The sequence below is a fragment of the Simochromis diagramma genome, unplaced genomic scaffold, assembly GCF_900408965.1.
Source record: "Simochromis diagramma unplaced genomic scaffold, fSimDia1.1 OVJJ01000669.1, whole genome shotgun sequence".
In the NCBI taxonomy this organism is placed as follows: domain Eukaryota; kingdom Metazoa; phylum Chordata; class Actinopteri; order Cichliformes; family Cichlidae; genus Simochromis; species Simochromis diagramma.
The window spans coordinates 4,017,041-4,032,249 of record NW_024387458.1 but is presented as its reverse complement, the minus strand read 5'-3'; the positions used below and the strand labels follow the sequence as shown (position 1 = coordinate 4,032,249).

The window sequence follows — 15,209 nt, the reverse complement described above, 5'->3', positions numbered from 1 at the left end:
AAGCTTCTTCAGTTCTTAGGTGCAACTGGTGTAAAGTCCCAGATGGGCGTGTCCCGCAAGAGGGTCATGGGCCCCCAAGTTATTCCTACAACATAACTTATATCTCTAAAGAAAAACATACTTAATTATATGCACGCATTAATTTTTAGATGACTTCAGGCACAAGTCAAAGGCTACACAGACTGCTGTTCTAGCCCACTGCCGCCAGGTGATGATAATTTAACAACAACTGAGTGTTATGCGCAGTTCATGAGCAGCAGTGAAGCTCGCGAGCAAAAAAGGCACGAGTTGATGAAATCCACTCCTAACCATAATTTTACTTTTTATTTTTTATTGCATTTTCTTTTCTTTATATAAACACCAGCCAACCAAAACACACAGCTCTTTACTGTGTTAGAAATTAAATATTTAATTTTATCATCTGAGCTGATCTACTCATTATTCACTGACTATGAGGATCTTTCACCTCAGACAAAATAATATTAATTATTATTATTATTATTGTTATTATCAGTAAAATATTCTCCACATATTCTCAGCCTTGTGAATATTCTGGCATAAGGATCCAAATTATAGCTGAGGTGCGGAAATAAGAAGGATCTGTGTGGAGGGTGTGTTTCCCTTTAAACGCTCCTGTGAGCAGCAGAGATCAGCAGACGTTGGAGGGGACGGTTGGCCTCCGCAGCTCGGACAGCCGTGCAGGATGGACCGATAAACAGCTCTGTTCGAAGCGATGTTCAGGTACCGAGTTCATTATCCTTTATTTTATTTTTATTTTATTTCTGTAGTGGAAAACAAATGGAGGTGAAACACTGAGAGCAGCGTGTCGTCGGTTCGTACGGCTCCTTTGCACACCCAGTTTTGACAGCTGAGCGCATCATCATCATCATCATCCTCAACATCATCTGCACGTTTTCAGCCGCCAAGCTTGGTATCATCTCCAATCCTGTGTTATGTTTCCAACGCTAACCCGATTATTTAATTTGAGGTGGATATTTTTAAATTCCTTTTCTTGTAGGGAAAATGTTTATCACCTTCGGCGGGGCTGTGGTTGGCTCGACATATGGTCCGTGTTCAACAGGGTCATTTTTCTGAGTGAGGAATTGAGATCAGGTTATTCAAAGGTTAATATTTCACCCTGCAGTGATGTGGCCTGTTCAAACCACCCTTAGTTTGCACCTACGCCTATTTAAATCGACAGACTTCATAAAAACTAAATGGAAAAAATAATAATCCCATTAATTTGGGAAACAGCGGCTCCAGTGTGTGCTGCTGTTCCCCGGCTATAATTTCTCCTTCGAGCCGTGAGTGTTGGCTATAATATAAAGTTGAATTATTCAAAGGATGACAGAATACATTTTTGCATCCTGTGCTATAAAAAGTTAATAGGATTTCTGCTTGAATGGCCTTCAAGTTATTTTATATATTTTTTTTCATCCCCTAGTTCAAGATTAGATTCGGTTATTTTACTCAAAATGTGAAATTTACTGCTAATTTGTTAGATTTAGTGGAATTAGTCCAGATGTTTCCCTCAGTTAAGCTAACCACCTGCTGGCCCAGATATGATATGACCCAGACTTCACACTGCTCTAAACACTTCATTTCAGACAGTTATTTCCTGCTCTTGGGTCTTTGATGTCAAAGAGAGCAGATGTCGCTAATATGGTAATCCTGGACACAGAAGCCCCACCACCCACTCACCGGTCAACCTTTCTATTTATGAGCGGCAGCCAATAAAAAGAAGGGTAGCTTAAAGCAGTGGTTTTGAATCTCAGGAGTGAGTCCCAGTGGTGGAGCACAGAGGAGTGATTAAAGATTAATTTGAGCTTTGATGCTCATTTAGCAGTTCCTGTTCCCTTATGTGGCAAATAAACTAGAAATGTAGACCCACTGTGGGAGCTATTACATCCATAGCACCGAAGAGAAGCTGTGCTACCCCTGTGAAAAATGTCAGGCTTCATACTATCACTGTGTTCTCTTGTCTGCATCGGGTATTCTTCATGTTCTAAGAGAAGGTGAGACGGAGTTGGAATTGGATTGGTACCTTCACTGATTTTGCCTATTGATTAACTTAGACCTCAGCAGATCTCACGAGAGCAAAACTATCCTCCAAAATCATTTGTCCAGTTCTTGCTGGATCTGCAGCCTAGTGTTCCCATCCGCTCCTGCTCACAACTGGTTTGGTGTTTGGGGATTTAAATTCCCCCTAAAAGTTATCAATGAGGCTCCCGGTCCCATTGTTACCTCTGTGAACTGTGCTTTGCATTAACATCTAGGCCCATCGGGTGCTACACATAGGAGGCATTATACACAGCCCAAACAAGCCTGTGGAGTCTTATTTGGGCCAATCTATGATATATTTAATCATACAGAAGGCTCTACATCAAATTAAAAATGCTGTTTTTCAGGAGTGGTTGCTCTTATTTTTTTTTTTTTTTTTTTAAAGCCTGGAAAGCACATTTGAATGCTGTGTGCTCTGCAGTTGCCTCTGTTGGGTTTCTTGCAGTCTGTAGGGAGTCCTTTTGATGATTAGCTCCCAGCTGTAGTTTGACTCATTGATTTGTGAGTCTAGTTCTCACTTGATGTTGTGTCTTTAGATGTTTGCTGCCTTGTTGGGGATTGAGGGAGCTTTAAGGCTTAGAAGAACGACTATGAGAAGAAAATGGGTTTTTCTCAAATGTTTATACTTCATCTGTTAACCTTTCGCCTTTTGTAGGATTGTCTTTATCCCACTGAAATCACGCTTGTTTCCCGATTCCCTCCTGTGTAGATTTTTTTGCCATGGAAATGGATATGATACCGAAATTCTCCTCAAAAGATGAGGAAATCGACTTCTGGAAGGCTCTTTCCTTCAAGTACAAGAAAAGGTATGTACAATACACACTGTGCAGGCTCTGTTTCTCCTTCAGTAACATCAGTGCCTCAGCCCTTTGGAAACACTTAGTTAAATAATAATGCAGGTATAGTTTTGTGTTTTTTACTCATAATCAACAAATCTCATGAAAAGATTGTCTGGTGAAGTCCAGCCTAGTTTTCCCATCTTCTTCCTCTGCTAATTCAGCGTTTGGGGCTTTAACTTCTCTTTGGTCAAGAGTTACTTGTGGTAGAAGATGCATTGACAGGAGGAAAAAATGCACAAACTTAATCTTTTAACTGTAGGTACATTTGGTTATTTTGCACCTTGATGCTCAAGTACCACTGTGTCTTTCATGCACATTGAACCTGATAAAACTCAGGTGAGCCAAGCTTTTATATGGTACCTGGGGAAATTGAAAAATCCTCCTCAGAGGCGACCAAAGCATAAAGTATTCAACTCCTCGTGCACAGCATTGAAATGAAGGTTAATGGGAAGTAAAAGCTCAAATGTGCCACTGTTCCTCCCAGTAAACAGTAAGATGTGCAATACATCCTTCATTTCAGAGGTATTGTCATTCAAAACTGGAACATGTGAGCTAAAATGAAAGCATTATTTTTATTCCAGTACAGTATAAATTTGTTACTGCTTTAAATAAAGATCCCCTTATGTGACTTCTGCTTTAGGTTGGAGGTTGTTTTGATCTTGATTCTTTATATAACAAAGCTGCATTGTGCAGTTCAGTGATGTTTTGGACTATGGTGTTTTTGCCCATCCTTGTTTCAACACGACAACTCCCCTGTACACAAAGCAGGCACCATAAAGTAACCATATCTCCCCAGCATTTCAAACCTACCCAACATCTTTGAGATCACCAGCATGGCGATGCTGTACAATAAAATGTATATAATTCTTTAACATTTTAAAATGACAAACTTAATTGGTAATACAACACATGTTTAGCTAATATGATTGATTAGAGTTTTATTGTTAAAAGTAAAACAATGAGCATTAAACTTCAGTTTACAGTTGATTAGCACTGGTTATTTTATCTTTATACATACACCTTTATATCTCAGAAGGCAGAACAGGTCGTCTACCAGTCAGTAGGTCAGGGGTTTGATCCCCAGCTCCTCTAGTCTGTGTTTTGAAGGATCTCTGGGCAAGGGACTGAACCCCGAGTTACCCCTGACACATCCATCAGAGTGTGAGTGTGTTAAAATTAGGCTGAGAGCACTTAAGTATAGAAAAAAGCTTTTGTATGAACGTGCATGTGTCAAGTGTAATGCAGTCATTTGCTGAAGTCCTACTTCTTACTGGTGCTGCAACCTTTAACCTATGTAAATGATCTCTGTGCAGCTACTTCTGAACTGAGAGACGTCTTTGTTAGCGACATTTGAATCACGAGATCTGATGGTAACCAGTCCGCTCTTTGTGTCTGTGGGAGAAATGCTTTATCTGCTATCTGTCAGTCTTAGACTTTCAATTAGCAGCCACTGTTGGCATCTCCGGTGACACTTGTGAGACAAGCAGTGAAATCTTCCTTCTCAGTTTCTTCCCACAGCGGCAGCTCATATTTCACGTTAAACATAAAAGGCTCCCACGTCTCTTTGTCCCATCTTTGAATGATTTTTCTGTGCAGATTCTCACTGTTGTTCATTCATCGTGTAAAGATTGCTGCATTTGTATGAAACCTATTTCTGTGCTCTAGACGCCGCTTGATTAAGATCAGCTGATTGAAATGTCAACAATAGGTGCTACAGGAAACAAGCTCAGGCCTACGCCTGATTATGTAAGACAATGGGCTTCCTTCAGAGCGGAGGCCATGTTTATTGGGGTCATATAAGTGAAGGACAGTTCCCAGTTTGTGTCTCTGAGGTACAGAGGTACATTGTGAACAGCTACACAGAATAATACAAAGCCCAGCAGTGCTGTCTTGTGCTCTAAGTAGCAAAGCAATATCATGATTCTTCACCACTGTACAGCGATAACACAGAGGACCTCGGGTTTGAACTTTGAATGAGCAAAACAATATGATATGAGTGCGTTTGGCCCACAAAGGGTTCCCTTGTCATGCTGTCTGGTTTTGAATGTAGGGAAAGAGGAGGCACCAGTGTGCAAATGTGTGACAGCCAACCTTTTCAGAGCGAAACCAGTTCAAAGCCCGGCCTGGCTCGACATTACCGCGGTGGCTTTGAAAACAAATGGATGCCTTGGCTCGGTGCCACCCCGAGCACTTCAGCTCCCATGATGCCATTTTTAGACAGCTGTGTGTGTGTGTCCGTGTATCAGTCTCTCAGTGACCACATCAGCAGACGCTTACATAATCAGCACTTTGTGGTAAAGCTGGTCCAGGATCATGTGGCTCGTTGTATGTTTCGAAGGTTACATTGGAGAGTCAGAGACGCACTTCTTGGTTAAAACACAAATTTCAGTTTGACCTCACTGCCAGCATGTCAGCTGGCACAATAGTGTCAGCTGTTTTTACTAGACAAGATCGACTGCAGCGGCCTGTAAAGCTGTAAAGATGGTAAATCATTGACTGTTTCATAACCGACTGTTACAGACTCGCAAGGTATGGTAAGAAATTAGCAACAGCTTCAACAGTGACGTCAATTCCAAGCATACCAGGGTTTGTTTCGTTGGCATTTGTGGATTCTTCTTGTCCGACCTGCTGTTTAAAGATTGACTATATTAAAAACATCCTCAACTTCTTGTAACAACCCTCAAGCTATTTGGTGACAATCTTTGCATTTTTCCCGCACAATCGAGGACCACGTCACAAAGAGAAGGTGATAACTAAGTGACTCAGAGATCATCGAAAACATTTCAGATCCATGGCCTGAAAGCTCTTCAGATCTTAATCTGATTGAGCGTCTCTGGTAAATTATGTTGTGTTAGATTACATAAAAAAATTGACTTGACAAGCAAGAGTTTCTGTACTCTGTTGAAAAATCATGTTCCATCAGGAGAAATTTGTGCAGTTTCCATCCAGATGGTGGATGGGCTTCAGTCTTGCTCTCAACCCTTGTCTCATAAACATAAAGACGAGTAAAAACCGGCCCAGTTAAAAAGTCTTGAAGACAAAAGCTGAATCTGAGATTTCAGAAAAGGAGCAAAGTACAGGGAATAAATCAGTTTTTATAGTGACGCTGTAGTTCGGGTGTGTGGATGTGGGGTAAAGCGGTCACTGTTTGCAGAAGTAAATTTTGCACAAAAGCAACTGTTTGTTAGTCTTTAAATATTAATTCCTTAGTTAATATTTTATAGCAGTTCATCTCTTAGGAGAAATTAAAGGGTTAAAACCCTTAAAACACCCCCTTTACAAAGTAGGTGACACAAATTGCATTCGAGTTTGGGGAATTGTATCTGGGTCAGATCTCGAGCGCCCAGAGGAGATGCAACGGCGATAAAAATAAAACCATATCCAGCTGTAAAGTTTGATGAATGCATCCACCAGCCGTGTCTCCCAGGCTTGCACGTCTACCTCTTTCTGTCTCGACTTGTCGTCTAATGGCTTTCTGTGTGTCTGCCCACAGCTGTGAGGAGGCTCAGGAGGAGCTGCTGGAGTTTCAGGAGGGGAGCAGGGAGCTGGAGGCTGAGCTGGAAGCACAGCTTGGCCAGGCCGAGCATCGAATGAAGGACCTGCAGTCTGAGAACAACAGACTCAAGAATGAGGTTGAAACTCTCAAGGTAACTGCTGCAGTCTGTGGAAAGCTGACCATAGACTCTATAAAAGATGGACATGGCTTCCATCATAGATATTTTGAGGCATCATAATGTGATTAATTTTTTTTTTACTAATTAGTGGGTGGCATTGTATGGGCTACATCCATTATTTGGTGTCAAACTAAAGCCCCGGGGGCCTAATCTGCCACAGCAGTGTTTTGTTTTTTTTGGTTTGCAATCTGTAAGCTTTGGTGCAGTGCTCCCAATTTTGTTCCACCAACCCATCAGGAAATACACAATTTCCCCTTGTAATCATGTCCAATGTGACCGACCACACTTCAGCAATATATACATGACACCACGTAATTAATATCTATATAGAGTAACCGCTTTATCTGATAGGTCGTTGTGCTCACCGTGAGGCCTGCATGCTAGAATACATTATTTTAAGTTTGCGCACTTTGGCAAACCGTCCTACCGTTTGTAGTTTATGGACATTTCCGCTGTCGCACAATAATTCTAGCATAAATTCCAGTAGGTAGGACGGTTTGGCACTGAATTTTGTGTTGTGCGCATGTGCAGAAACAACAGGTAGGATGGATTCCCAGAACACCTGGTAGTTTAGCATAGCTTAGCATGCTAAAAGCTAGCTATAACCAGCACCTCTAAGCCTCTCTAATGACCTTTTTCTTAATCTAGTTTATTTACCTAAACCATAAATGGTCATTTCTAAGTTTATTTAGTCATCCTGAATGTTTTTGATGGGTTAGATTTAAGAGCTGAGAATCAGGTGATCAACATGTCAGTGCCACCATGTGGTCAGAAAAATCCTTGTCAGCTTTTGGTGCCATTTTATGGCATTTTACGAACAAGCTGATTTTAATTGGTTAATTAAAAGCCTGATAGAATAATTGCTACTGAGCCATAATGGCTTATTTTAACAATCCAACTGTATCTCATTAAGCTTCTCAGATTTATGTGGTGAACCTAAAGAAGACCTTCACTGTGACTTTCTCTCTCACTCTGCATTTATGATGAGGCCAGCATTATGTATATATGTTTCTAATATTAACAAGACATTAGGCGAGTGTCTTCACGCGTAGCCTTGAAATAAATATGAGGGCTTTTTCTTTTTTTTTTTTTTTTTCTCGTCCCCATCTATCATCTGCTGCCCTTGAGTGTAGTCTCCTGGGAGTGAAGAGAAGTGGGCCTGTAACAGCTGCTGCTCCTGTAGAAGCGATGTCTTGCAGAATAAATGTTTATTGGCTGCCTTCTCAAAGAACAACACCTCTTGTTTTTGTGGCCCTGCCTTTGTTGGATTTCTAGCTGTAACCTTATCCTGTAGTTTACTGGCCTCCATGAAAACAGAGTACAGTCCTGGAGATGAGATGTTTTAAAGTGCAATCTAAATGGTAATCTCGCTGCAGTGGGAATCTGAGGTATATCCTTCCAATCTCACCACCTGTTCTGCCCTAATCTGGCTGTATACTGATGCAGCTGATCTGTGCCACTCTCATAAATAATGCATCGGATTGTGTCTCGCTGTTATTCTCGCTCCATAATTACCAAATCCAAGTGGCTCATTTCTGAGTCCGTGTTTCAAGCCGGGTGAGTCGAGCCACCTGCAGGGAAAACATGTTTGTGCCAAGGTGTCTGACAGGTTTCACTTTCAGCAGCGCTGACTTCACACCTTTGATTTGGAGGAAATGCAGCACTGGTGAGATGTTGGCGCAACACTGGGGCATGTCTTCACGGTTCTAATTTTACTACACACACCATAGCTTTGTATCTTAACAAAGCTTTAAAGGAAAAATTTCTGAAACGGGATGTAGGAATTGAATTTTTCCTAAAACATAAAAAGGACACAAAACAGCACCCTTATAAAATAACACGGGTACAAAGAAAATGGCCTAGGACTGACTAACAGACCACAAAGATAAACGGCACAAAACTAACTGAATAAAGTTGTGAATATTTATCGTAGACTGTAAGAAAAGATGTCAGTGCCATGTTGGAGTTTGAAGCAGTTTCGAGCGTGAGAGCACACGCTCAATGGCTAAAAACCTTTAATGGACAAGTCGACAAACATATCCTGGATAATCCTCCTCTTTCCTTCCGTCCATCAATTTTCTACAGATTATCTCAAAGCAAATTGGTCCTGGGTGAGGGGCCAAGTACGTGTTGTTTTTTTTTTTTTTTTTTTTATAAATGCACATTTATCAAACTCTTTATGGTGAACTAAAAGCATTCATAATGCATCACATCTCAGAAAATATACTAACATTCTGAAAACGTTTGATTAAGATGTTCATTAAACACAACCTAATCTTAAGTGTTATTTTCTGATTTGTGAGTAATATTCTCGTGCTGTGTTTGTGCATGTAGACTGCTGCACAAATCAGAGCTTCAGATTTATCTCAGCGTTTGTGCTTTTAAACTCTGTTAATTGGACCTGCTGAACGAGACCAAGCAGAGGACTGTCTGGCCTTTCTGTGACTGGCTGCAGCTCAGTCATTACTTTATCAGCAGATGTAGGTCAGACACGCAGACAGGCCCGGTGGTGTTTATCATGCCAATTGTCTCAGAGCTGGTGGATAAATGGGTCACACTGCTGGGTTTTTTTTTTTTTTTTTTTTTTAAATGGAAAGGGAAAATGAATGGAGCACTGAAAAATGTATGGCGGCGTGCTTTGGGAGCTGTTCAATCATGTGTTTAAATGCATGCAGTCAGATGTTCAGTACATGTTGTCTGCCCTCCTCCTCAGGAGAAGCTGGAGCAGCAGTACTCTCAGAGCTACAAGCAGATCTCCATGCTGGAGGACGACCTCGGCCAAACGCGCAGCATCAAGGAGCAGCTTCACAAATACGTCAGAGAGCTCGAGCAGTCCAACGATGATCTGGAAAGAGCCAAAAGGTCTGTTTGGACTCTTAATACTTACTAAATAAATAAATAAAACGGTCTGAAAGTTTCCTTTGTGCTGTGTGAACCATTTGACCATGTTTGTGGTGTTTATGCACCTTTAATGAAAATATCGGACAAACAATGCAGATTACTGTGCATTTACGTGCACTACTAGACCACCCAGTCATGTGCGCTTCAGTTTTGATGAGCAAGAGTCGAAGCAGTAATCTATCTCTGGTACAGCTTGCTAACATCGTTTTCTAACTCCACCCTCTTCTCCAAATGTGGTAACTCCAGCCAAAAAAAAACAAAAACAACAAACCCAAACAAAATAAAACAAAAATCACAACAACAATAATATGGTGGTATCCTGAAAGTTAAAAGTCATATCATGATAGTTACATCCATCTTTTGTGTACAGTATATGATGATAATAATATATCACATCTAACAGTAAAGGGTGAAGCTGCAAAGAGCAGAGCAGTTCAGCATAGCCAAGAAAATGACTCTTTCAGCGCCAGCCCCCAGTGGCCTTTAGAGGAACTGCAGCTGTAGCTACTTCACATTGGCTTCATTTGTTTTCAGCCTCTGAAAGTTTCAACTTGATTTTTAGGTTTTAGCTTTGTTGCTGGGATAATGTAGAATATTCAGCATAATAAACAAATGACGCTACCTTAAGTAAGAAAAACACACTTCTGTTTCTTGCCTACTTTGTGATGTTGGTTACATTTTTATAAAAATTTGCAAGAGATAAAATTCTAGGATCTCATTGCAATTAACAAATGGCTTCAAGTCAATTGATTGCTGGACAAAGCTGGATTAAAATCAATAGATAAGCCTCAGATATTGATTACTTACTCATTATTATTCATGCACTAGTGTCTGCAGAGAACATGCCTCTGAGGTTATTTGCACATAATTACTGAAGTCTTTTTTTTTTTTTTTTTTTTTTTTTTTTTTTTTTTTCTTTTTAAAAATATTTCTTCTAGAGCAACTATCGTGTCTCTTGAGAACTTCGAGCAGCGTCTGAACCAGGCCATTGAGAGGAATGCTTTCCTGGAGAGCGAGCTGGATGAGAAGGAGTCGCTGCTGGTCTCGGTGCAAAGATTAAAGGATGAAGCCAGAGGTGATTACTCACTCGTGAACTCGAGCTCATTAATGTGCAGCTGCTGCAGTCTTTCTCCTCTGAAGGTTAAAATCTGTGTTTTCCTATATATATTTGTTACAATTATCTTTTCTTTTTTTAAAAGATTTGCGGCAGGAGCTCGCCGTGCGAGAGAGGCAGGCAGACGTAACCAGGATGTCCGCTCCGAGTTCACCCACACAGGATAACGTGAAGATGGACACGGCTGTGCAGGCCTCCCTCTCCCTGCCGGCTACCCCACTGAGCAAAGGTCTGGACAACGCCTTTGCCAACCAAACAGGTAGCTGCACAACGTCTGTCCCCTCAACATGCAAGTACAGACATGTAACTCTTTATTCAAATGCTGTGCTGCGCGTATATTTGCATGCAGAAAACATTTATTTCTGTAATGACCCAGCTGTATAATCAGTTCTTGTGCAGTTAAAGTGCAGCAAAGACCCCATGAAAACCTTTTAATATATTTTGGCTCAATTATAAAAATATAGCAGATTAACAGTTGATTTTAATGTCTTTAATTTAATAAATATTCATAAATAAGTGTCTGAAATCTGCCAAGAGGTTATTAAACAGGGGGAACTAATTGCTTAAACAGAGTAATGATTTTGAACTCTGTAAAAGATTTAATAAAATAAAAATTGGAGGAATAAATTGGTTTCTTTACTTTTTTCTAACTAGTGCTATCAAATGGCTATGGCAGCAACTCACCTCTGACCCCCTCGGCCAGAATATCAGCCCTCAACATTGTCAGTGATTTGCTCCGGAAAGTTGGGGTGAGTCTTTCCTCCTCCCTGTTTCTGGTTCTCATTTCCACCTCTGGCTTCATGTCGGAAGTCCTCTATCTTTCCTCTTCATCTTTTGTGTCCTCACAGGCTCTCGAGTCGAAGCTCGCCGCCTGCAGGAACTTTGCCAAAGACCAGAAAGCTCGGAAGACGTTCGCTCTCGACAACAGCAACGCGCTGAATGCAAACTACTCCCAAGCGCTCCATACGTCATATTTTGATAAAGCGTGAGTGAAAGCACATTCAGTCTGTAGTTTTATTGCCCATTACTGTCACATGTAAGTGTGGACAGCATGGTTGTATTGTTGCGTGAATAAGGACGAGTATCTGAGATGGTGTGCATTTGTTTTTCCCCCCAGCAGGACTGAGATGGTCATATTCCCTGCATTAATTTGGGGTAATTGTAGCTCCTTCACCTGTTATGCGAGTGTGTAGAGGGCTATGCATGCTGCCGCTGCTCCTTAACAAGCCTCTTTTCCCATCTCATAGAAATAAGTGTGGGCTGGATAACCATTTAGTGGTGGTGGCGTGGTACTGCTGGAATAATCTCTCAACTCTAAAGTGACCTGATTCATGTTTTTCTTGTCTATACTAGTATAAAGTGTTTGTTTTCAGCTCCAGATCTAACCAGTAATGCTATTAACAAAGTCCGTTTTTTGCCATACCTTTTTTATTTGTTTTAATTTATGGCTGGAAGTCCCTCAGGAGATGATTCACGAGAGAATCTTCAGTCGGATTGGATTTATTTAGGGTGCTAACACCTCCCACATGGATGTGTACATATTTATGCATTTAATTTACAACAAACATAAAATAAAAACCAACGTCCTGATGAAGTTGGGAAATATAGCCACAAGTGGCTCAAGAACCTTATTAGTAAGCACTACCTAATATGAGTATATAATAACACCTGCTAACAGGATCCAGGTGTTGGTTTATTGTTGTATATGCTGACAACGGTTTTGTTCAGCTTGAATTTTTTTTTGCTCTTCATGCTTGTGTTGCCAACAGATCCTTACTGTGGGGACTGGCAGCCAGAGGAAGTATAGTGTTTCTGCTGTGCGAGAGAAATATAAATAGGCAGAGTATGTGTGCACAACAAGGGCATTGTCTGGGTGACTTCAGAGCAGGGAGGTCTTATGAAGAGTACAGTCACATTCAGCTATGTCTGGCCATTTATTAAGAAAAAATGACTTTATACTTCAATAAATGAAGTTCCAAGAAATCACCAGAGCTGCAATAAAAGTAATTTTGTTTCAAGATCTATTTAAAAATGACAAGTAAAAAGTGTCAGGTGGTATAATTGACAATACATCGTAGTTAGGGTTGTAGACTTATATATTTTTTAATTTTTTGGCCTAATTCAGACAGATTTTTGTAACTTTATTCACACTGTTCATGGAAAAACTTTGTAACACTGAGAAATGTGCTTTTCCGTCGCCACAGGAATTTGGATACACAGAAACACCAGTTCGATACCAGTAAAGAGAACTTCCACACAATGCCCAGCCCAGTCTTGAAAATGTAGTTTCACTGGCACTCCTCCAAAGCTCATATTTCTGTGCTTTTCAAACTCCTACCACACAGACGATGCCTTTCATGCCCCAACTGTGACCCACAAAAGAACGCGGTGAAACCAGTTGGATAACTCTGGGTGACTCTCCTGCTTCCTTCCCAGTTTCTGCGTTAAACTTTTATTTTTAGCGGCACATGCCTGTGTTTGCTAATGTTGCCTCATGTCTGCTATGCAGCTGTTGTCCTGTGTGAGATGAAGGGCGTTTGATAATGAGGACAGAGCCACCTCCCGCTGCGCCGGTCGGTGCTTCGACCTGTGTTGGCAGTTTTTGATAAAGTAAAACCGACCAAAGCTTTGAAGCTATCGGATCTCATTTTCCCTTATGTATCTACAATACAGTAGATAAATTTTTACTTGAATACAGTAGTTTAGTAAGTATATACTTAAGTCTCTTATACTGATTTGCAGCTCCATATTTTTAGTCTTGGACTCTACTAGAGCAGAAAATAATTTGTCTTTATTTTATACCGAGTATTGATGCAGCGTGTCTGTTCATTCTGTCTCAAACAAGCTTTTATTTCTTTATTTATTTGACATCTTCTCCCTTTGGGGCCACCATAACTTTGAGCCAATTTTCTTCTAATTGTGTGCATCTTAAAAACAGCTGTTGAGGGAAAGTATAGGTGGATGGGTATATAATAGGTAGATGTAGAGAAATCGTAATCATGTGTTTTAGAGCCACATTAAATATTTGTACTGGGATGAGAGATACTATTATTATTTTTTACATTTCTACCAAATTTATAAATATCTTTGTATTTATGTTAGTTGTAGCTCCTGGCATAGAAAGTGCGCCAGCCGACTTATGTCATGAATTTAGCTGTTTTTATCCATTTTTAAGTGAAAGCTAAAAACCTTTTCAGCCAGCCAGGTGGTCCTTTGATTATTGATGATTATTACTTTTATGTTTATGATTGAGAACATACAGATTATTGGACACATTTATATCGACTATCTCAGCTGCTTTTAAAAACATATATTTGATCTATCTTTATTTATTTTCATGACTGATCATTTTTATTATATCTGATTCCTGGCTTTCATAATCTGGCACCAATGGGCTTCCATACTGACCACCTTGTTTGCATTCAAATTAAATGGCTTTAACTGTGTGGAGGCTTTGATTGGTGGCTGGTAACGGGTGGATTCGTGTATCTGCTTCCGGGACCTTTTGTTTCAAAAGTCTGTTTTTCTCGCAGCAGGACCGTGAACGGACTCGAAGCTGGTACCCGGATGGCCATCACCGCGCCTCCCGCCGCCTCCTCCCCCGGTTTAGTGCCCCTGGCTTTGTGACGCCAACATGAAACACAACAGGAAGAGAAGGCGCAAAAAGAGGGATCACGAAAGGCTAATACTGTAAAACTTACTGTTACTGTGGCTCGTCTCCTCGTCTTCCCGCGCTGCCTCTCTCTCTGTCTGTCCTCACTTGTGCTTCGTTTGCTGTAAATTAGTCTGTATATGATGTGTTACTGTATCCACTGTTTGCTCACAAAGACTGTTAAAGCCCCCCCTCTGCTTTTTTTTTCCCTCAAGGATCTCCCCTGACATGTGAAGTGGTTTCTAAGAATAGCATATCATCTGGAAAGGGAAATATTATGCAGTTAGTCTTGGAAATGATGATGAGTTGCTTTTTTGTTTTTAAATCTAAGCAGCCTCTTCACTAATCTTTAACTTAAATTACTTCAGTTAAACCACTGCTGAATCCTCTAATTATAAAAATCAGCAGGTTTATTGGATGCAGATGTCCTAAATAACTGTGCCATGTGGCCTGTGACTGCACCAATTATTGAGGTTTCCAAGAGCCTTTCCAGGTAGTGATTTTTGGGTGATTCTGGCTTTTGGCGCCATCCTCGTGCGCTTGTATTTGACTTCTTATTTAGTTCCACAGAGTCGGGAGTTTTTCAGTGAGCCAAACACACCATGTAACTTCTGAACCGTGTGACATGACGTGTACAGTATTGGTCATATTGATCGTTATTGACAGGCAGCCAGTTAAAGTAGTGCTGTCATAGTGTTCGGACCAGTTAACCAGCATTCTTACAGCCTGTAGTCGAAACGTTTTATCCACATTTTGTTCTTTGAATTGATGCACAAACCTTTCTCAGTTGCAAGTGAAGCACTTTGACCTTGTTTTGTTTTTTTTGTTTTTTTTTTTTTTCATTCGAGTGCAATATTGCCTGTTTGTGGGTTTAATTTATTTTAAATTTCTTTTATAGCATGTTTCAATAAAAGATGTAATTATACCACACTGATTATGTTTTACTTGGTTCTTGAAGTTATTCTCAA

At 40.5% G+C, this 15,209-nt stretch overlaps 1 protein-coding gene across 4 annotated transcripts; it reads left to right on the top strand.

The window, feature by feature from the left end:
• Window positions 1-599: 599 nt before the first annotated feature.
• ndel1a (nudE neurodevelopment protein 1-like 1a) lies at window positions 600-15,167 on the top strand. Of its 4 annotated transcripts, none has more exons than XM_040014170.1 (10): window positions 600-741; window positions 2,771-2,867; window positions 6,394-6,547; window positions 9,288-9,436; window positions 10,414-10,550; window positions 10,675-10,848; window positions 11,244-11,338; window positions 11,438-11,574; window positions 11,710-11,744; window positions 14,126-15,167. In XM_040014170.1, exons 2-10 carry the CDS (start codon window positions 2,782-2,784, stop codon window positions 14,131-14,133), a joined length of 975 nt encoding a protein of 324 aa, XP_039870104.1. In that variant the 5' UTR covers window positions 600-741; window positions 2,771-2,781; the 3' UTR covers window positions 14,134-15,167. The 4 variants fall into 4 exon arrangements, with proteins under 4 accessions (XP_039870104.1, XP_039870103.1, XP_039870102.1 ...); XM_040014169.1 differs by having other exon boundaries at window positions 14,123-15,167; XM_040014168.1 differs by lacking the exon at window positions 11,710-11,744.
• Window positions 15,168-15,209: the final 42 nt, after the last annotated feature.